General features: G+C 41.7%; 1 protein-coding gene across 1 annotated transcript in view; it reads left to right on the top strand.

Annotated features, from left to right (window-relative positions):
- LOC104469373 (A-kinase anchor protein 13-like) overlaps positions 1-21,993 on the top strand; it is a gene marked incomplete at both ends in the record, with an annotated part of 114,841 nt that overhangs the window by 71,998 nt on the left and 20,850 nt on the right. Inside the window, 4 exons of the mRNA XM_010083848.1 lie at positions 2,055-2,136; positions 5,551-5,687; positions 11,934-12,280; positions 21,264-21,447. Coding sequence (XP_010082150.1) covers positions 2,055-2,136; positions 5,551-5,687; positions 11,934-12,280; positions 21,264-21,447 — 750 coding nt within the window. The remainder of the gene's footprint in view (positions 1-2,054; positions 2,137-5,550; positions 5,688-11,933; positions 12,281-21,263; positions 21,448-21,993) is intronic.

Raw genomic sequence — 21,993 nt, 5'->3', positions numbered from 1 at the left:
CTTTCCCTCTCTCTCTCTCATTTAATCCATGTCTAATGGTCTCATTTAATACATATGTAATATATGTAAAAGGAAGAAGGTGGGCGTACACGTGTGTGTGTATGTGCGTTGAGTAGAGGCACAGGGAAGGGTGGGATTTTAGATGTATGTGCGTGTAGGGGGCTAATGGGAACTTAGATGAATGTGCATATATAGTGTATATGTATGAGCAGAGACAGCAAGCAACTAATTGTAAGTGCACGTCAGTGTGTGCATTCCTAAGGAAAGTAGCCTGTAAAATTGTGTGAAGGTCTGGAGGGACGTCCAGGTGGGACATTTGTTGAGGTCACCCTGAGACCTGGCTCTGGTAGAGCATCAGGTCTCCTTCGCCTCTCCCAGAGACTCTTGCTCATTTTTCCTCTCTTAGATCTTCTCTGCTCCTTCCCTGTCTCCCCCAGTAAGAGCTGCTGACTGGGGCAGGTCATGGCATCCTCGCTCCTGGAGGATTTTAAGGGCGTGTTGGATTAAGACCTCTCAGACTAGAGCTGAGCCTGACTTGGAGCAGCAGAGAGGGACTATCTGACCTGTCAAAGGCCCTTCCAACCCCATTTTGTCATCACAGAAGTACGGAGGAGGACAAAACCTAAGGAAGAAAAATGTGCTGTAGAAAGTAGCTGCCAGGTCTGGGGGAGCGGAGCGTTGACTCTGCGGTGTGTCGGGTGGGAGGCAAGCGGAGGGGCTGGCAGGAGCCCCACCAGTGAAGGGCAGGGGGATGCAATCAGAGCGGTGAGGAGCACCGGCCAACAGCTGTGAAGAACAAGTTCCATGATCTCAGCAAGAAAGGGAAGAAGGATGGGGGGGTCATTAGTCAAAGAAGCAAATCAGGTCAAGGGTAGGAGAGTCTTGGTTTTTCTTAAAAAAAAAAAAAAAGAAAAAAAAAAAAGGAGAAAGAAGTGCATTTTGTAACATGGAAGAAAGGAGGAAAGGAGAATGTTGAAGGGATAAGAATCCAGCAAGGGACTGCAAAAATGGAGCACGATCACAGAGGAGATTTGAAGCCAGGCCAGAGGCAAAAAGTAAATAGTAAAAATTATCTGTCTGACAGAGCAGAAAGGAAAGTATTTGAGGAGAGAAAAGGAAACAACCTCTAGATTTGGGGATGGGTGATGTGGGATTGTCCAGGCGAGATTTGCTTGCGTTTGACAAATAGATGCATTTGGCTAGGAGGAACAGCAGAGCTGCAGAAGAAGAGAGAGCAAAGAGGCTTCCAGAGTCTAGCAGCTGTAGACAAAAGCAATGAGAAGCATATGTTGGATGAGCCAAGGGTTGTGGATAGTCCAGCAGACTTTAGAATCAAAATGTTGGACAACACAACTCGAGTGAGGAAGAGTAAAGCAGAGGCGGATGAGAGCGAAGGCTGAGAGCCGATCAGTCATCCTTGATGAAAGACTGGGAGTCACGGAAAGGGTGAGGGGCAGGGGGAGATGATAAAGGCTGATGTTGAAATAAACCATGTGATGTGTCTTAGTGTTAAAATGGGGGTTTCTGACATATTCATCATTTCGGTTAATGCAAACACAAAGTGCTTCTGGTTCTTGCCGTGACCTGGGCACTTCCCTAGCTTTCGTTTCCACATTATCAGACTGCCTTACTATCTTGAAGGTAATTATCTTTACAGCAATATGGGTGGTAAGGAATTGCTATTCTGTAGATAGTGAACCGAACTGCCTGCAGTCCTGCTACAAATGGAAGTGAGAATTGAAGCCAGGTTTCTTCAATCCTCAACTAGTAGCTTCAACACTGGCTCATCCTCTCTCTGAACTCCTGCCTTGAGCAGGAGCCACTGTGAAATCATACTTTCCATGCAGAAATAAATTTTTGGCATATTTTAATGGTTTGTTTTGTGATGCTAAAAAAATAAAAGTTGTAAGCTACTTTTGAGGTTGTTATTATTGAGACAAAGCTAAGCCATAGCTGTGTATCTGCTGGTCGATGCAGAGTGACATTGCAGAAGAGGCTAACAGGGATGTTAGTGACATTGGCCTGCTTTTGATTTTCTCCGGTCTGTTTTTCAGATAAACCGTGAAAGCTGGTGTTCGCTGGAGCCATGTCCTGATTCTTCCCTGCTGGAGCGCAAGCGGACACGGGAGTCTCCAGGTGAGCAGCGTGCTGGTGGCGGCTCTGGACAAGCAGCCCTGCAGTTCTCCTCATCTTTTCTTTCCTTCTTTTTCTTCTTATTTTTGACATCCTTGTCTCAACCGGGAAAATACATAAAGTAAAGAAAATGTATAATGAGTCTGCCATGAGTCGTTAGCACATGGATGTAGCACTTGACTTGCAGTGAGCTGTGTGGTGTGTCACCTTTGAAACAAGTAGAGTAATTTATCCGGGCTCTGAATAGTGACTTGGTTTGGACTCTTCATAGAGAGGATGTTTCTTGCCTTGCTTTCATTATGAGCAGGGGTCTCACCTGAATCCCCTTCAATTTATCGAGGAGTCTTGAATGAAAATCGGGTTTGAATACGACTGTCAATGTGAAATTCAAATGCAGACTTTTCAGGGAGTAGGCTAAGAAGGAATAGTGTGCATGACTGACCTGAGGGGTTTATTCTAGGTAGAGGTTTTAACTCCCATCAAAGTTAAATAAGTGCTCTTTTATCTAAAAAAAAAAAATAGCGCTCTGTTTAGAATAGTCATGAGCAGTAAACAGCTGCTTCAGGTGTTTTATAGAAGAACGCGTGTTTCACCACTCTGCTTCTTTCCTAATTGTGTCCCCAAATCCCCTGCCTCTTGGTATGATATTTTTACACTTCAGGCAAGAGTTATTGCACTCCGTTTGGCTACAGAATGACGCACGCTCATTTGACTTGCCAAATCTACTGTCATTTATTCCTATGGATCAATATTAGTTAAATACTTATTAATTATCTAATGTAATATCATACTATAGTAATATAATCATTATGTAATCAAGTAGCTGTATATACAAATATATATCAATAATTATAGTAATACATGTCTGTAGGACAGGCACAAAGAGGCAGGTTTTTAAGTTGATTAATGTGCTCTCTGGCCAGACTGAAGCAGCAGGAAGATCTCAGACTTTGCAGAGCCAGGCCTTTCTAGAAATAGTGTTGTTACTGCACATGAATCCCTCTACCTGCAGTAGGGTGCTGTGCAGTGTAGAGAGGCAAGAAAAAAATCTGGCAACACTAACAGCAATAAAACCACTATCTGTTGTAATGTGGCTAACTTTTAATACACAACTTGATAGGGCATTAGATCTTGTTCACCTGCTGAATAATCCTGCTGAAATGGCTTGTAAGGACAGAGTCCTCAGATCTTAGAAGGTAACTCCAGAAACTGTAGCTTTTCATTTTCTGTCAGTGCTTTTGAAATGAAATGCCTGGAGCAGTGTGGCAGATACATAGCTATCAGCATGGAATTGGAGAGCTCAGCCCTGTCTTGGAGGACACGAGGCTTTGGAAAATGTACGTAAAAGAGTTGCTTGGAAATTTTCTTCTGAGGGCTTTTTACTATGTAAATTTTTTTTGCTTCTTATATTATGTGCAGAAGTGTGTTACCATCATCTTTGCATTTTTGGCCGGCACCTCACAGAGAGGAGCAGATAAACACAGCTGTGCTACCAGGCCAGTGTGTGTAGCAAGCAGGGGTGGATGTGTGACGGGAGTCACAGTCCCCGTGTCACGGCAGTGCTGTCACCAGGGCTTGCCAGGTCACGGGTATGGGAGATGGAGCTCAGCATTGTGCAATGTCTGTGCAGTTTAAATCAAAGAAAACAAACCCAATGAGCTAAGGGAGAAAAGAAGGGGGGAAGACACCCCCCCCCCAGAGAACTGAAAATAAAGAAGGGAGGGAAAAGAGGGTTTGGGGGTGGGTGGGGAGTGTCCCCATCACTCTGCTCCTCATCGTTCCTCCCCACTGCTTCATCTCCTCTGTCCCTTGGAGGCTCCTGCAGAGCTTTTTGCTGCCTTTTGTGATTTATCATCGGGGTGAGGTATCCATCCCTTGGCGCAGCTGGACTGTCCCTGCTGATTTTCCACTGGAACGTGGCTCGAGACCCTTTGTTTTTCAGTCTGGGCTGCGGACACGCGCTGCCGGCTGCCAGCTGGACGGCCGGCACCCTGGCCCGTTCCCTTACAGCCTCTCTGTCTCTTCTTTGCTTTTCCCTTCTTTTTTTTTTTTTTTTTCCCCTCTGCTCTCCCCTTCTCTTCCCCCTCCCCTCTCCCCCTCGGTGATGGAAAAGCAGTTCAGATTTTCCAGGTTTACCGAAAGGGGAACAGGACCGGGGAGCAGCCGCACTGCCTCCAATAAGTGCTTTTCCAATTCTCCACGGTGTGGAAACTCCTCTGCAGGGTAATGGGGTTTCCGAGCGGTTTCAGCCCCCCGTGCCTGAATGGGGGCAGCCCTGCTGCCATCAGTAATTTGACATTATTTCCTCCAACAGTGGCTCGCTCCCACCAGCTGGGCTGTGTGATAGCTGCTGTCAGGTGCAGGTTAAGGATGGGGAAAGAAAAAAGGTGGTTTTGAGCTGCCCAAACCTGTCATCATTGCGTTGATGTGTAAGGTTGGCAAAGCCAAGGACGGAGCTCATCAGGTGTCATTTAAGAGTGAAACAATATTTTAGTGCTCTGGTTCCTCTCCAGGGAGCTAAACATGTTTTGGAGCTGTTTAGTTAGAGCAGGTTGCAAAATAACACCTTTCTTTTTTAACAAAGTACTAAAAATCAGAAAATATTTTGAGCTGGGAGAAAAGAATGTTCAGTTATTGCCAAGATTGTCATTAATATCTTTGCCTGAAGGCTGAACAATTGAGATTATATACAGGCATTTGTAATGCAAATACATGTCTGTTAAGGTTTTTGGAAAGGAAGGGCTTTCTCAGGGGCTGTACTCTATATATTCAACCCAATACAAACAGCTGGAAGCATTTTAGAAAAAAAGAGATGCAATATGCTTGTATTTCAATGTCAGGAGTTATGAAAGCTGTGAATTTTTAAAAAACACTTTATTTTTGAATCTTAAGTAAAGCTGGTCATGGAAGTCATAGTAGTGCTTTTTCAGTGAGAAGTATAGAAGAAGGAATGAAATAATTATTCCAATATGCATTAAAAGCACCTTGGCATTTGGAGGGAATTGATTCTTTAATTGAGAAAGAAAGGAAAATAGTCAAGTTACGTTTCTACGTTTATTGAATATGAATCTTAATTTTGCAGTTGCTGTAATCGATGGGAAACATCCTGTTATGCTCAATGTGGAGTACCTGCTGTATCACATACTTATCAGCGCCTCAAGCTACAAGTATATGTGGCTGTTTAATGCAGAATTTCTGTTTCCACCATGTACTTCCATGATGCATTAAAAAGGAATCTTAAACTCCTGAATGAATTAATTGAAAATTTGCAGGCATGGTTCTGGGAAGTGAACGCAATTTATAAAGCTGTGTTTACTGTTGGTTTTAAATCCTTGAATTTACTGAATGTATTTGAGTTGGATGTATCGATGCTACAGAAAGTATCATACCATAATTCTTTCTGCTTTGCTCCTACAGAATGTGAGAACTTCTTGGAGGATGGGCTGAGTAGCGTCTGTGCCTCGTCACAGGGTGTCCTCAAAAGAGAGTCCGGGAGCGAGTCTGACCTCTTCCCCTTGCCTGGTGATGGGATGGAAGACCTTGTCTTTGGAAAGGTAGGAAAGCCTGGTTGGGATATGGTTAAAAAAAAGCTCTAAGCCCTGATTCCATAAACCCGTACTGCAAATGCAGATCGTTGGTTTCACTGATGAGTTAGAAACCTGGAAGCGATTATCCTGGAATGGAATAGATGGGAGGGATCTGGTCCTCTCTTCAGATGCAGCAACATGAGAGATATATTTACTTGCAACAGAAGTCCAAAAACTGTGCAGGCCCCGATGTTAAAAAGATGAAAGCAATTTTGACGGTTCAAAAGTAAATCGGGTGTTAGAGGAACAGTTGAAAAGGTGGATTTTCTTGCAAGGTCATTAGGGATTGCACAGACGGTGTGAAAACCATCTTTAACTAATGTAACAAAGAGCTTTTCTCCAGCAAACGGTGACCTTTGCACTGACACCTTCAGAATCATATACTGTAATTCTCAGAGGAACGAGTGTTTTTCTGTATATTCAGTGTGACTCCCTGCATAGGAAGGAAGCACTCACTCTAAATACTTAAGACCAATTCCAATGAATAGTTTTGTTGCCTAGGTGACATACCTCCAATGCCTTTTTGCGTGCAAGTAGAAGGAAAATGTTTTCAGGTTTGCTTAAAATCAACAACAGAAGTCATTGCAAACCTTAGTCATCCCAGTGCCCTTTGTGTTGCTCACAGGGAGTGGGTGAGACCTGAGATACAGTCAGGCTCCTGAACAGAGGATGACTCCCTTTGGCATTAGTCTTTTGCTGTCTGCTTCAGAGCAGCCTGAATTTATTTGGAGGGTGATTAGGTTTTGCTTTTTAAGAATCCTCTTGATGGTAATTTATATTCTTCTTGCCATAAGTAGATGATGAAAAAGCACCCAGAAAGAGTAGAGTGATGCAGAATCAGAGAGGACATGAACCTTCCTTAGAGCAGCCGTCATGTTGGTCTCAGCTCCATTAAATCAGACCCTTGGGTTCAGGTCCAGCTTACCTCTTTGAGCAGGCATGGTTCCTGCTCTGAAAAACTAAACTTTCAGAGTAGGTTTCACACTTGCTTTCAGAGAAATATATTTAATGAAACAAAATTCTGTTTGCTTAAATTAAATCAGATGATGGTGAATATTTTCCAGCGGGACGGGAAACACCACAGCCCCTAAGTGATCTCATGTGCTATAAATGAACAGTAAAGTCATCCTTAATGCATGCGGTAGGGCACAGAGCTCACCAGCCTCACCCTTTCCCATCTTACTCTCAAAGTGAAGCAGGACCCTGGATTGTGAGAATATAAGGCTGTTTGGCAGAAGAGAAGACTGACTGTCTTCAATTTTCTTGTGTAGAGTGAGTGGCAGGGATTACAACAGCCGACTGCCATTTGAGGCTCATTTAATGCTTGTATGGGGATGCATGGGAGAAGAGTGCTGTGAGAACCCAGTAGATTTTATATTGTACAGAATTTTAGCTTTTTCCCTTTCTTATGTGGAAAGTTTCCTTCTCCAAATTCGAGAAAGAAAAAACATAGAAGAATAGATAGTGCAATGTTGTAGGGATGCTGCAGGGAAAGGAGGAGGTGGTGGGGAAAGCAGATCTCCAGTTGCCAGTGGAGAGCGGGCTGAGAGAAGAAATAATTTTTTTTGTAGAAAGGGAATTTCTTAATTTGGCAGCCTTTGCATTGTTCTCATTATGCGGTGCATTGCAGACTTTGTCTGCAAATGTGTTCAAAAGGTTCCTGAGTTGAGGTTAGGAAGTCGCTCAAAGCTAGTCTTAACCTCAGTTGCTTTTTTTGTCTCTACCTTGCTGACTAACTTGATTCCTTGTCTCCTTTCTTAGAATTTATCTGAGTACTTTTTCTACAGTTAAAGTTATTTCTAGAAGGACCAGAGATGCTAGTTTAGCGTTGTGAGCTCCTTCCTTAATTCAGTCTTTTTTTTTTTTTTAATACTGAACCCAGCTGGTAGAAATGCAAGTTATAAATATTTTTAATAACCACTATAAATAAGTGCAGGGTATAATCTTTCCTCTGAAAAGTATTATAAGATGCTTGTCTTGATTATAGCTGGTTATAAGCCTATTAAATAGTACAATTTACATATCAAATTGGGAAGAAACAACATGTTTATGGATAAAAGGGGATCTCAGACCTTTCAGTGTCGTGATGATTGTTGTTATTACTGGTCCTGTTCTTGTTTCCCCTTTGTATGGAGCAAGAGTTGAACTTCCATCTATTAGAGTTGGGATTTTTGTAAAAATCACTCCTCCTCTATTAACTGCTTAGTACATTAAAAGAAATATAGGAAGAAGCCATTCTCTGTCCAGGGTCTTTGGGCTGCTTCCATAGACATCACTTGAAAGTCAGATTTTAAGCCCTGGTTTTTTTTGTTTTTTTCTCTTCTCTGAAGGACATATGCTGAGCTGCATAATGCGAGCTGTTGGGTTCAGAGAGCTTTTAGCACTAAAACCTGACTTGTTTTTTCAGACTTCAGAGAATGTCACTGAAGTCCAGAAATCGCTTCCAACAACAGGCTTCAGCAAAATGTTTTATTTTTTTGCGTCAGCGCTTCATTCCCATGTCCTCATCATCCTGCTTCTCCTTCTCCGGCTCAGCCGGCCATCTGGGCAGGCTTTGCAACACCCTCCTTCTTGAATGATTAATGCTGCGTAAGGTCATTTCTCACAATCATCTGGCAGCATCCTGGGGCGTAGCCCATACGCTTTGCTCATCTTAACTTTTAACCTGCCACTGAAATCCAGCGTTACTGGGAAGTTTTTTAATGTGCCTCTTGAGAAATGATTCAGACAAAGGGCCCTTGGGAAGTCAGGAACCCACAGATCATTGTCAAAGGAAGGGGTTGCAAGTCAACTCCTTGAATTTTGTTTAATTTCTGCCTTTGTTTTGGTTTGCTCAACGAAATACACAAATACATAAATATTTTGCATTTATTTTTTCAGAATTATTGTTTTTCTTAAAAAAAAAAACAAACGACCAAACACAAAAACCTCCAACAACCATACAAAAAACCTCAAACTCAAAGCAATAAAAGTTTGAAGATAGATATTTTTGGCAGGGGAAGACTCCTCCACTCCAAATCATAAAAATTATAATAAATAGGAGGCCAATACTGAGGTTAATTTTAGGGAGCCTGGAGCCATAGGCATATCCAAGTAAAAAATGACTCTGGTAGATTATCTGTCAAGCCAACCAAATATGTTGACTCCTTTAGTGTCATGGTATGCCAAGGAAACTTCAGGATGCCAGCGTTGGGTTTTTTTTTAATCTTCCTTTTTTTAAAAAAAAAAAATACTGTAATACTTTTAATGTCTTTGTTACATGGAAGATCAAGGGAGAGAGTAAGTTTGTGTCTCAGCACTTGACACATGGTGTCATCACAACAGTAATTGAAAGAACGTTTTAATTCTACCTATCAAGACCTCCTACAGATGAAGGGATTTAGTTGAAGTTATTTTATACCCCACTGTCCTAATGATCTTATCCCTATTCATGAAGAAGTACTCATGTTCTTTCTCAGAAAACTCACTTTTTATGCCTTATCTCATTTTTTCTGAGAGCAAAGAAAATGCCCCTTAACACATGTCTGTAAAGGCTTTTTTCAGACATGAGTTTTATGGTCACAGTGAAGGGTTGAATTCATTGAGGTACAATGCACCAAGCCTAACTTGAAGAAAATGAGTATTTCTTTAATGTTTTGTTTTTTCCTGTAGGAAAGGAACACGTTAGAGAACTGTTTCTGTTCTGCAAACAGGGTATTTTCTTACTGAAATAGGATTAAAGAGCAATGCATATTTACTGACACTTGACCAGACAGGTAATTTTTTGCAGAGGTGGTTGCAATATGCATGTTTCTTAGAAGTGTAAGCAACACCTGGCGTTTTGCAGAGTCCTGGTCTTTCATATTAACTATTTTGGTTTGTTTGGGCAAAAAAAAAAATCATTTAAATCAAGACAAAATATTTTTAGAGGAATAAGCATGGGCCACAAGTTCAAGGGATTTGTTTATTGTGTTCTGTGGTCAGGCTGATGCTCAAGGTAAAAGTCAAAATGGACCAAATATATTTCACATTTTCCCAATCTTTCTGAACTACATTTTAGGATAGAAACCCTAAATCTTCCCTGCTAGGAAAGCAGTTTTTGTTCTGCATTTTAACCTGCAGCAGTATTCTCATCTGGGAAATAGCAATTCCTCTTTTTACTCTAATTCTTCCCTATATAACTTGATGTTCTGCACTATTGTTGCTAGATTTCCATCCAAATTTAATGTTTCCAAACTGTCCCATCCTTCCCCTGTACAGCTGGTAGGCATCCTTTCTCCGCCTGCTGTGCTGCTCTCATGTCTGACAGTATTTTCCTGTGTCTCAGAAAAGCGAAGCAGACTGCTTCCTCTATTGGAGGAGTATTATCCACATAATGACTACTTAATTTGTCTGGATTTCAGCAGTTCAGTAAGCTCTCATCATGACTCACACAAATATCAGATTATCTTGAGTAATGCCAAACGACACCAAAAACTTTACAGGGCATCCATTTCAGTCCTCTCTTGTTTTAACCTACGCTTCCTATTTAAGTATGTGTCAAAGGTATTCACACAAATTCACCATTAATATTTGACATTCCTTACCATTAAATGAATGCTTTTGGAGGGATATATATTTTAGTGTATTTTTTTAATATTTTGTGCTTGAAAGGCAGATTGGACTTTGATGTTGTGCTGTGGATGCTGTCTTTTTTTTTTTTTTTTTTTCTTTTCTTTTGATGGATGGGAGAGGGAAAATAGTGTGACAGAATGTATTTAAACCACCTTAGGAACATTATTGCATACCTGGTAAATCAAAATGAGAGTAAAAAATAGCTGAACTTGAAACATGGTTTCTCTCTAGTGGGAATTTGATTAGAATACTTTTTGAGCAGCTCAGACAAGAAGCTTTTAGTTTATAATGTGTGCCCATCAAAAAAAAAAAAAAAACACAGAAAAAATGCAAGTGTCTGGAGCATCTAACTCTGCTGGGCTTGAATGAAGTCAGGGTGGTGGGATCCGAGGTGAGGACAGCACTGCTCCCATTCACTCCGCCCTGCATGGGTTTTGATGCCCATCTCTCCCCTCCGAGAATGGGATTTTGTACCCTGTTGTCTTCTGCCAAATGCAAGCTGACAGCCTGCAGCTCCTTGAGCACTCAGCTTCTGCTGAGACCCACCAAGAGCCTGCTATTTGAAGACAATTAACTGCTGTGGCTTTGCTGAATAGTCTATTATATATGGCCTGACAGATCATTCTGACTATTATTATTTTAAATGATACAGCGCAGGGCTCTGCAGGAGAATGAATTGAAACTTCCCACGTCAATCCCTTGGGGCAAACAGCATTTCAAACTGAAGGTGATGTCAGAGAGATGCTTGTGTGGTGGTTTGGTTTTTTTTCCTGCTAGCCACTGGGAACACAGAATACACACAGGCTCTTCTTGGACTGTATGGTCAGCATGTGGCCTTCGGCCAAAGAGAACCAGTCTGGCTTCCACTTACTGCTTTTGGAGCAAACTAAACCAAAAAATTGCAGTGTGACTCGAGACCTGTAATACAGAGTGGCTGATCCTGTGGAACGATATTTTTCAATTACAGTTGGATTTGAAAAATGCTGCAAACCCTGGCATTAACTTTCTGCTTAATGGAAAGTAGTGGGGGACAGGGATTTCAGCTTTTATTTTTTCTGTCTGTTTTCTGCTGCTGAATAATTGTCACTTTTATGCTGCATGATGCTGTGGAACAGTGTGTTGCCCTTGAGCTCTCAGGGCTGGTCCCCATCCCAGGTCCCCCAAGAGAGGCTGGAGTTTGTCATCAGGACTCATGATGACCCAGTTCCCCGTTAATTGCTCCCAAGAAACCTTTGGTGGTTTTATGGCACATTGACCGATAACAGGTTTAGCCAGAAATGGTGAGAGGAGCAGGATTTGCTGTGCAGGATGAAATGTGGAGTTGGAGAGAGGAAGGCAGATGGAGGACCTGAGCTGGGAGTTGTGGGGTGGAAGAGATTGCTCTGCAGAGCATTTCAGCCTCTTTCAAAACCAGAGCAAAAGTGTCTTGCTTCTGTGGTTCTTCTCATGTGAAATTTGAAATATTTGCATTTGTTTAAAATGTTAAATGTATTCACTTGATTGGAAGTGTTCCTGGTCAGGTTGGATGGGGCTTTAAGCAACCTGATCTAGTGATAGATATCCAACCCAAACCAGTCTATGATGCTACTTTAATACATTTTTAATTTTTCTTATCCACAGCAGGCTGAAGAGGAGCAGTCTGCATGCGATGTCACCAGCTCCAGTTCCTCTGCAGATGACACCATGTCCCTGGAGAGGAACTCATCCCTGGGCAGCGACACTTCTCTTCCCTTCCCGCCGATGGGGAACTTCATCCAGCCCAAAGACAGGCACAGCCTGGATGGCAGCTGCATCAACATGGTGGCCGCAGAGGGAGGAGAGAAGGAAGAGGAGCTGGACAGTATCACGGATGTGCCCGCTCCTTCCTCCGTCTTGCGAAACTCCATGCGGCCACTGTCACCTTTCCGTCGACACAGTTGGGGGCCAGGGAAGAACGCCACCAACGAAGCAGAAATAAATCAGAGGAGGTGAGTGAAGAGCTTCTTTGATTTACTTTGCACCCACTTTTGCATATTTGTCTGAGCTTTAAACTCGGTGTGATAAAATAGAAAACTGAGCGTGTCACTTATTATTTCTTTTTCACTCAAAGGGGCAAAGACAATTGCCAAACATATGTTTGTTTGGGTTTTCTTTTTAAATTAACTTTCAGGATTAAAGTACTTAATACCTACAGTACACTTGAGCTTTCCAGAGCAAATGGAACTACCTTGGGACAGGTCTTCCATCTGAGCTGTCCCACCCTTTTCTATATGAAGGGCTTTGTTAAAGGAATTATTGGAGTGTTAAATCTCATTGTCCACAAAATAAACATGACCATTATTGCTCTGATTGTGTTACGAGATAGCACCAGGGTTTTAAAAAGAGGTGTGAAGGCTCCTCATAGTGGTGAGATGAGTAGTCCCTGTGCCACAGAATTGGTTCCACCTGAGTCCCTGGTGGTGCCCAGGAAGATTCAAAAGGGAAGTTTTCCCGTTTGTTCTTTCAGAAGATACAAGAGGGAGAGGTGTAACAGCCATGTGAGTGTGTAGATGCTGGTGCCAAGTGACTGTGGGAAGAAAAGGTGCTCAGCCCCTCTTAGTGGGGAGAAAGGTGAAGTAAAGGAAGATACACACCGGTAAAGTAGCTGGTGTAAAGTTCCCCACTGTGCTCTATACCATTCAGCATCTGGGCTGCCAGACGTTTAGGGTCAAACCCTGCGTGTTCTGAACCAGTGAAGGTTTGGCCAATGTTTTTAATGCATTTGAACATTTTCAGAGCAGGAGTGGCCAGTTGTTTTATCAGGGTCAGGGTGCCGTATCCTCCCGTCCCCCCGGTGTAGACTTGCAGCTTAGTGCAGTGCAGTGCTGCTCTCCAGGCTGCCTGCTGCCCTCTTCAAGGCCATGCGTCGGCTTTTAAGATAAACACGTTGGTATCACCACTGCATTTGGTGATACCATTAAATTAAATCTGGCCACTCACAACAGGTTCTTGTAACAGTGACAAATTGTTACTGACCCATTTGGGTAATCCAGCGAGAGGCAGCAGGCTCCCATAAGACGTGTATGCATCATTTACATGGTAGGAGCTGTGGGTATCACTAAAGGAATATCATAGACTCTTCAGATTTTAAAGCCAATGTTGAAAAGCCATCAGGAACGTAGCCACATCGGGTGAAACATTATGATGATATTATTATTATTGTCATTATTATTATTGTTGTTGTTGTTGTTGCTTACCATTGACACCTTTTTTTGGCTTCATTCTGATCCCCAGATAATATTTAAATAAATTAAGTAATACCTGTCTGTTTAAAGCCACAAAAGAGTTAGCATAAGGTATACATGTAGGTTTATGACAGAATGAGTCCATAAGCTCATAAACTCATTTAGGGAGATTTGTTTTTAAGTGTAGGACCTGTTATGTGAGGATTTCTGAGGGCAGTAAACTGCATAGCTGGCAATTACTGCTAACACTTAACAGATGGGGTTAAATTCTTCTGCGTCAGACTTTGGAGGCTGTTTCTGATATGGGAAAATACATTCATTGTAAATGTAAGAAAAATTGAGTTAAAGGAACAGTAATTATTCTCATATGTTCTTAGATACAGCTGTTGCTATATAAGCGTAGCTGTCATATAGGTTAATTAGAAAAGAAAATCTGTGTGGGTCTTTGCTACTGATTTGGTTCCTGTTTGTTTTTATGTTTCTGTTACAAAGGAATTTGCATTATTTGGGTTTGGTTTTTTCTTTTTTTTTCTTTCTTCTTTGTTCTTTTCGTAGCTGTTGTGATGTTGAGATTCTGGTTGCTTAGTGAGCAACAACAAATACCGAGGAAGTGATGCCCAAACAAGTGACTTTCATACAAATCAGTTAAATTCAGGGTGTTTATTCTTTTGTTTCACATGCAGTAGCTACTTTTCCATTTAAAGGGGAAGAGCTCTTATTGTAACTTGACTTTTGCAAACCTTGAAAGTGAAGTAATACAGAGCACAAACCTTAGCAAAGGTTCTCCCTGCTCATGGGCAGGACCTGTGCTGCTCCCACCGCCTGCCGCCCCTTGCCCATGCTCCCTCTCCTCCTTTGGGCACCCATGGCACCTCTTTGCTCCACCAATGAGCAGGTTGCACTTACTAAACAAGCAGAAAATGAACCAAATAAAGCAGATTTGCCATCAAAACCAACCCAATGGCAGAGATAGCAAAGTCAAGCAAAAATAGAGCTGCTGATGCAGGACACAAACAGCCTACGAAAAAAAAAATCAGTCTTTTGTAGGATTTGGTCTTTTCTAGAGGGATGAGCATGAAAGTTTGTTCATAGAAAAAAGCAGCGGAAATGTAGTTGTCTTAAATAAAATGTGAAAACATGCTCAGTTCCCCTCTGCTTCCGCTCTCTCTTCAGGGATAATCCTCATGTCTATATTTTGCTATTAAAAATATAAAGAAAACTAGCAAGGCTGCCACAAAAGGGTGTTCATCCTTTGGTAAATTCCTGACTTTCATAGCAGATGTGAAATGCCTGTCTTTCAACAATGATGCAGTGTTTTTAACATTCAGGTCTAAGGAAAGAAACACCGGAATTTTTCACTGATGGATTAAGCACTGCATAGCTGGAGCTGGTGTTAATCACAGTTGCTAACAGCTTCTGTCAAATAGTTTGTCCTTATCTACACTTTAAACTGACCTGGCTTGGGCAGCAGCTAAGTTGCAACGTGGGCAATACCCATGAAAACTAATTTCTGTACAAAAAACCAAAACCGCAAACCAGATTTATTTGTAACATAGGGAGAGAGGAGGAAAAGAGAGACGCGTTACTTCCTTTAGTATTTAATTTGGTGTTATCTCTGTACGTCCGTTCCCTCTGTTGTTCATTTGTTGGGGATATTATTCCTTCGGCTGCCATTTGTTCATTTTTTTCCGTTCAAGCTGCTGACCACTCTCCACTATTCATTTTCAGTTCAGTACGAGTTCTGGGGGATGGTATAAAGAAGCCTCCCATTCATAGGAGAAGGTATAAAGCCAACTACCGTGACTAACCATTTTGCATTTGAATGTCTACTAACATGGCAGTATGGAGTTAGTAAACCTGTAGTACCTCTTGAAACCTTGGCGTTGGAGCTGTGCATCCTGCTTGGCTGCTTTCCCTCTCCAGACTGACCCAGGCCAGTTTTTCTGACCCACAGAACACACGTTCAAGCCTTTTTCCCCAGGACAGTATGTTAATAACTTCGAGAAATCTCACATATCATTTTGCTGGCCTTTGCCATGTGTAAGATTTGGAGTTGTGTTAAAGTAATTGTTTACTTAAGAGCATGTGCATAATTTGGATTTAAAGGATACTTCTGCCAAGACTTGCAGGAGGGGCACCTGAGGAGGGGATGCATCAGAAATGGTCTCAGAGCTGAAGAATATTCTGCAGATCTGCAGCTGGATTCATTAAATGGCTTTTATTTTGCTCTTTTGCTGTTTTTTTAAAACCATCTTCCAAAAAAATAGAAAATAAGAGGGTTTTTTTCTTTACTTCCATGTGTGTTTTTTCTTCTATATAGCAAACTTTCAGTTCCTCATCCATCGTGCAGATAGGCATTTTCACTCACGTAACCTTTGCACTGTCTATTCATACAAAATAGGACATTTATTTTTGGCACAGCAGCCGTGAACTGTCCACGCTTATACATTTTTAGGCTAAAAAAAAGAGAAGTTTAACCTCTCCCCTTCAGTGGTTTAACCTCTTCTCATCTCCAACAGCCTGCTACCTCTCCTCCTGTGGCAGGTTATCTCAGGATTTCACCCCCCTTGAGATGGATGGGCTTATGCATTTGTGTGTAAACAAACTACCATATTTCCACATATGGAAAAAGTGTTACTGTGCTGTTATTACCAAAAAAATCACCATACCTTACCATGAGTCAGCATAAGTGAAGCCATGTGAGCAATGCTGTACAGTTCAGGAGAGGGCTCTTAAAAAAGAATTTTTTTAAAAAGAGCACAAGAAAGAACAGGCTTTTTAATTTCTATGAAGACACTTCTTTTGCATCACTCTACTCTGGAGGAGGAAGTGCAGTGCTTGTCTTCTCGGCTCATGCAAATGAACATCTTTATACCAATTGTCTGTTAAGCCTCCTCTGTAAGAGCTGTGTTAGTATTTAATCATAATATCCTGAAACAGTGAGCTTACACATAATGAAAATGTCTCAAATATGGAACCTAAAATACCTAGTCCTATCTGAAATGTGTGGTAATTCTTTCATAAGCATGCTCTTTTTTTTTTCACTCATCTCCCAACCATTTTGGTATCAACCTCTCCAACCCCAGTTGTAGAGCAACAGCCTGAAACTAATTCCAACAGTTTATTCTCTCCCACAAAGCTGATGTATATAATAGCTCATTCCCCCTCCCCAAGTCATCTTCTCTAAAGGGATTTTGCATGCTCTGTGTTCTGGTTTTATGGTGTTGCCAACAGATTGTGGGTGGCTCCCCAGCAGGATTGTAATTCTATAAGACTGCTTTCCACAACCCTTGCCAAAAGGTTTTTATTCCTTCTCTGAAACCTTCCACTTCTTCCAGGCTTCCTCCTACATCTATGCATGGCTTCTTTTCTTCCCTCCCTCCTCTTTTCTGCCTCCCTTCGGCATTCATGATCGTCACTATAACATGGCAACAGTCATTGAACTTACTGAAGTGCACTACCTGGTATAAATATTACATCGTTTCTTTAATGAGGAAAATCCTCTCTCCTTCAGTTCAAAAATGACCACACAAGAACTACTGACTTTTGCAAAGAAGTCAATATAAGCATAGCTCCAAGGTTCCACCAAGTCCAGTAGACTTGGGGCCACAAGCAGATGGCTGGGGGTAGCAAGGACGGGGAAGCGTGTATGATACCTTCCTTCGGGTACTTTCTCAGCCTCCACCTGGTTTTTGCTGGGCACATTTTACTGACCTGCTGGGGGGCTGAAACGAAGCGTGAGCGTGCAGACTGAGATGTACGTTGGAGATGGGTTTACTCTGTCCAGGACTTGGTTCTTTTATGATCTCAAGCAAGGATTTAGTCACCCCATGCCTCACGAATGCTTACGTCTGCTGCCATGGTTTAGCTGGATGATGGTGATGAAGTACTTGGAAATACTGGCATGTTATGGGAAGGTACATCTTCATGAAGAATGCCTGTGGTACTGTGCTGAGAGCTACTGGTGAAGCACAACTGAAGCTTTTGGGGTGCAAAGCACAGGTACTGCAGGTGTATCCATGCCCAGTTAACACCCTCAATAAAACAGGGAGCAATTATCTGAACTCCGCAACTGAACACCAACTGTCAAACCCTTCCTGAACGTTTCCAGTGTTGTACTGTGTGTGGAAACTGTATGAGGACTTGGCATGAGATGATGCAGTCAGTGGCTTTAAACCTTCCTTTCTGCCCTGTGAGGTTTTTAATGCTCACAAATCCTGGACCAGGGACGCTTAGACATGGTTTTGCCCTTTTTGTAGTCTCCTGGCCTGGAGGAAAGCGAGCTCTGGCTATGTCCTCTCTTTGCGTGGATTGCAGGACAGGGGCTGGGAGCAGGACTTGTGCAGGGCTGCTTTGGCAGATCTGCGCTGATGCAAAATTCCCTTCAGACAGTGTGTATTTCCTGGACAGCTTTTCCAGGATTTAAGGGTCCTTTATATGCCATAGCTGACAAGAAGATTGATTTCTTTGTGTCTGCAAAACCTGCAGTTGGGCCATGAGCTGACAGAGAAAAAAAATAACAAAAGCAGTATTTAAAAGGACAATCAAAATATTTACATTCTGTATTTGCATTTCTTTTGTCTTTCATAATGCAACTTGGGACTCTTGGGGTATGGGAGCTGAAAGGTTTTCTAGTCAAAGTATTATGTGAAGGACTCTTTATTTAATCCCAAGTTAGTAGTAAGACAAGCCTGTTGTTTTCTCACAGCCTCTTTCACTGATTTGCTGTGCAACATTTAAAAATGTAACTCTCTCCTTATTTTTCCCAAGTGTAGCCTGAGGTTATTAACACTTGTATGGAGGAGTCTTAAATGATTAAATATCCGTAAGGGGTTCGTTTTCTGATTTGGGGATGAGAGGTACTAGAAAAATACTAATCGTTACTAACATACATCTGTGTGTGAGTACTTATGCAAAATCAGCTTTGGTGTGTTTCAGCCTTGTTTTCCCCAAAAACTTCTCTCCCCACATGGAGCAGTTTCTCCAGTACATTGTATACTCACTGATGGGATCAGTTTGGGGGAAGCATGTGCTGTCCTGCTACCCATTCGGTGGTTATCTCGGTCACTTGGGGCACACTGGTGTGTTCTGGCAGCCAGAAATACATATTAGCTACTGCATTATTTATGAGTTTGTTGTGGGTTTTTTTTTAAGATACACAAGAGTGAGAGTCTTTTAACATTCCCGTGTTCCGTAACAATACAATAATTACAGCCCTTTTCCTTTCTTTGCCTCTTTTGATGTTCCTAGTTTGAGCTGGTGTCCCTCTGGTGTACAGTTCATTGCCATGGGTCCTGACTTTACCTATAGAAGGTATGGTATAAATCAGTGTGCAGCAGCAGCAAAGGAGCACTGCAAACAGCCTGTCATCAGCTTTCATGCATCGTCTTTTCCGCTGTTGCTCTGGCTGAAGTGTGCACGTGTTTGTTTGCTTTGTCTGCTTCTTCAGCAATTGGTCTTGGGAATATGGGTCTTCTGAAGTGGGGTGCGGGTGAAGGTGGTGGCTGCTTTTCGTTGGCCTTGAGTTTTAAAGAAGCTGCACTGATGGTTTGAGCTGCTCTATTCTGTGATGATTTTAAGGCATGTTTTTTCCACAGCAGTGATCATAACAATAATCGTGACAGCCAAAAGATCAAAATGAAAGTTAATGTGGTTCAGCGCCGCTTTGTTCTGGATGGATCTTGTAAATTATTTAAGTTTATACAGACTTGCTCTTTGTAAATTGAAAGATTTAGTTTCTTCTTCAAAGAGGCTAATAATGTAAAACTTTCTGTGAAAAACCAACCTGATAGCCACAGATGAAGATTTCTCAGGCATTTAAAGCTTGCATCTTCTATAGAAAGTCTCAGAGCTGGGATTGATGCTTGCAGGTCAGATGTTTCCCTGATGTTTCCTACAAGCCAGTCTCACAGATTTTATAGCTTCTGATTTCTTCTGGCAGTTCTTGCTGGTTGTAGGTAGAGCTATTAAGCTCTTTTTCTGAAGACTAGCTATTGAGAAAGAAGTCAATATGTCCTTCCCATTACAGATTTAATTACATTTGGTGTATATATCCCAACCAACACTTACAGACCAGTATTACCAACTGATGACTATTTCATGGGCTAAGTTACAGTTTTGAGCTGTTTGTGTCACAACAAACTACATTATTTTTTCTACACTATAAAACACCATTGTTATCACCTTAGGGTGCAAGAAAATATTCCTCTGCCCTAAATCATCAGGAAAAATGGGACTGATTTCTCTCTGCAGGTGTTAGAATGAACTTTATAATACCTGCCATTCATACATGTCGTTGAGTCAAAATCTACCTAAAGCAGATTAAATTGTAAATGTCTCCGTCAGTCTTCTTTCTTATTAACTAACATGAAAAAAGTCTTAAAAAATTAACTAATTTTAAATTTAAGGTTTATTGCAATTTTTGCTCTGATGATGCATATTTTTTAGCCACTTAATGCTCCTAAAGGAATGCAGAACATTAATTACTGCTATGCAAATCTACTTGAATGTGAGGGTCCTCTGGTTGTTTAAGTGATCTGTACAGTCTGTAGTGTGTTTTCACTTTCATTTGCTTATATGTTAGTTTGGCCACGTAGATGTCATGATTAGCGTCAAGTTGGGATATATATCCAGGATAGGCCTTATTTCAGGCTAGCAGGGCTTTGTGTGCATAAAATCAAATATTAACCATGGAGTTGTCCTAGTGTACTAGGAGGTGAATCCGTAAAGCTTGCATATTAACCCAAACTGGCATCACAGTGGGTTTATTGATGCTTGGGCACAAGGAGCAGGAGGGTCAGAAGCACAGTATCAGGGCCAAGAAAAGATCAAATGGAAACAGTCACATGTGAAAGAGAGGTTGGTTTATATGTGAGAAGTGAGCGTGTTAGAATTTTTCTGTAGAGGTCACTTGTCTGTCATGTCTATCAGCAGCTGTCTCTACAGAGAGACCAAACCTTTTATTACTACCAATTCTACAAGCAAAACTTTGATATTTTGTTTAGCTTTGAGTGGTTATGTCTAGCTCCATTGGACAGACCTGGCTTCATCAGCAAATGATAAAATAGGATTGATTGGCTGATGGAGACAACATCTGTTGGATTTAAAAAAAAAAAGAAGAGAGAAAGGGGAAAAAAGAAATCAGCTTTGGCAGAAAGAACTATATTAATCAGTGGCAACGCTTTGTGCAGTGGCAAGTGTTAAATAGATTCAGCAGATTTATCTGTAGTGATGAACATTGCTTGCAGCCCAGAGCTGGTTTTATGGCTGCTGGGAGGGGTGGTGGTCCAGAACAGACAGCACTGTGCTATACATGGTAGTTTAATTTGAGTGTCTTGATTCCCAAGGAGAACCTAATAAAAAGGTAGTAAAGAGACTATGTGGAAATATCAAAATCTTTAGAAGAGGTATTTCTAGATTTTCCTGTGCACCATTCAAGGAGAAGAAAAGAACAAAATAAAACAAAAACATAGTAGGAAAGTCTATTGACCAGGAGTTTGGTTCTCAAACAATTATTGTGTCCCTTTAGAGGCACAAAGATGCTGCTATTTGTTCTGAAGAAAACAGAAATTCCTCCACTGCTATCTGCACTTGATCTTTGAGAAACAACATGCTGAGGAATAACATCAGCATATCCTTGCACAGTTCAGTTCGTGACTGTTGTGTTTTACGCTTGAAGGTGCTATGTGCTGAAAGACGTAGGTCCCTAAGAGTTTGTCAGGATCTAACCTCCAGGGTTTCTTTTCAGTTACAGCTTGGAAGGCCTTGCTGGAGACTCTGGTGAGAACAAGAAGCCCTCTACGAGCTTGGAGGCTGCTTCTCTGAGCTCCAAAGACCTCAGTCGGAGTCCGCTTGCCAGCAATCAGTGCGGGTCCCTGGTCTTGCTCACTGAAGAACTCGAGCAGGGGGAACTTGAAGACTTCCATCACCAGGTAAAACTGTCCAACTATTGTTAGATTTCTAGAAAATGCTACATCAATGTTTTGAAGTCATTTTCCCAAGTCACGATTTCAGTGTGAAGGCTTCCATTCTTAAGGACAGATGGGCCACAATATTATGTGAGTGTCTGCTTATTTTTGTTAAAGAAGCAATTACAGTATTAAATGCTATAAATACCTTGAATTTCTGAGTTGGAAGTTTCAGCCATAGTATTTTCTGGGTTCATGCCAGAATCGTGAACCAGCCAGTCTATTTCCCTCATAGAGTCACTGCTGGATGTCAAGGCAGTAAATGGGCCTTACAAGATCTGACCTGTAAGAACTATTATGTCAAGACTCTCATGTCTTCTCTTGCTTTGAGGAATGGCTTTTTTGGGGAAGGAGCTCCTAAGCACCTGAATTTCTTACCACGTTGAACCACAGTCTAGTTATGCTGAGGAGTTGGAATCACAGCAGTCATTTCAGTGGCCATCACACAGTTAACGATATCCATCCTAATAATATCTAATTAATATCTTGTAAGAAAATCAAGCAGCTGCA

Source organism: Pterocles gutturalis, unplaced genomic scaffold, assembly GCF_000699245.1.
Source record: "Pterocles gutturalis isolate BGI_N339 unplaced genomic scaffold, ASM69924v1 scaffold11720, whole genome shotgun sequence".
NCBI lineage: Eukaryota > Metazoa > Chordata > Aves > Pterocliformes > Pteroclidae > Pterocles > Pterocles gutturalis.
The sequence above is the reverse complement of the archived record's forward strand: the minus strand, read 5'-3'. Positions and strand labels throughout refer to the sequence as shown.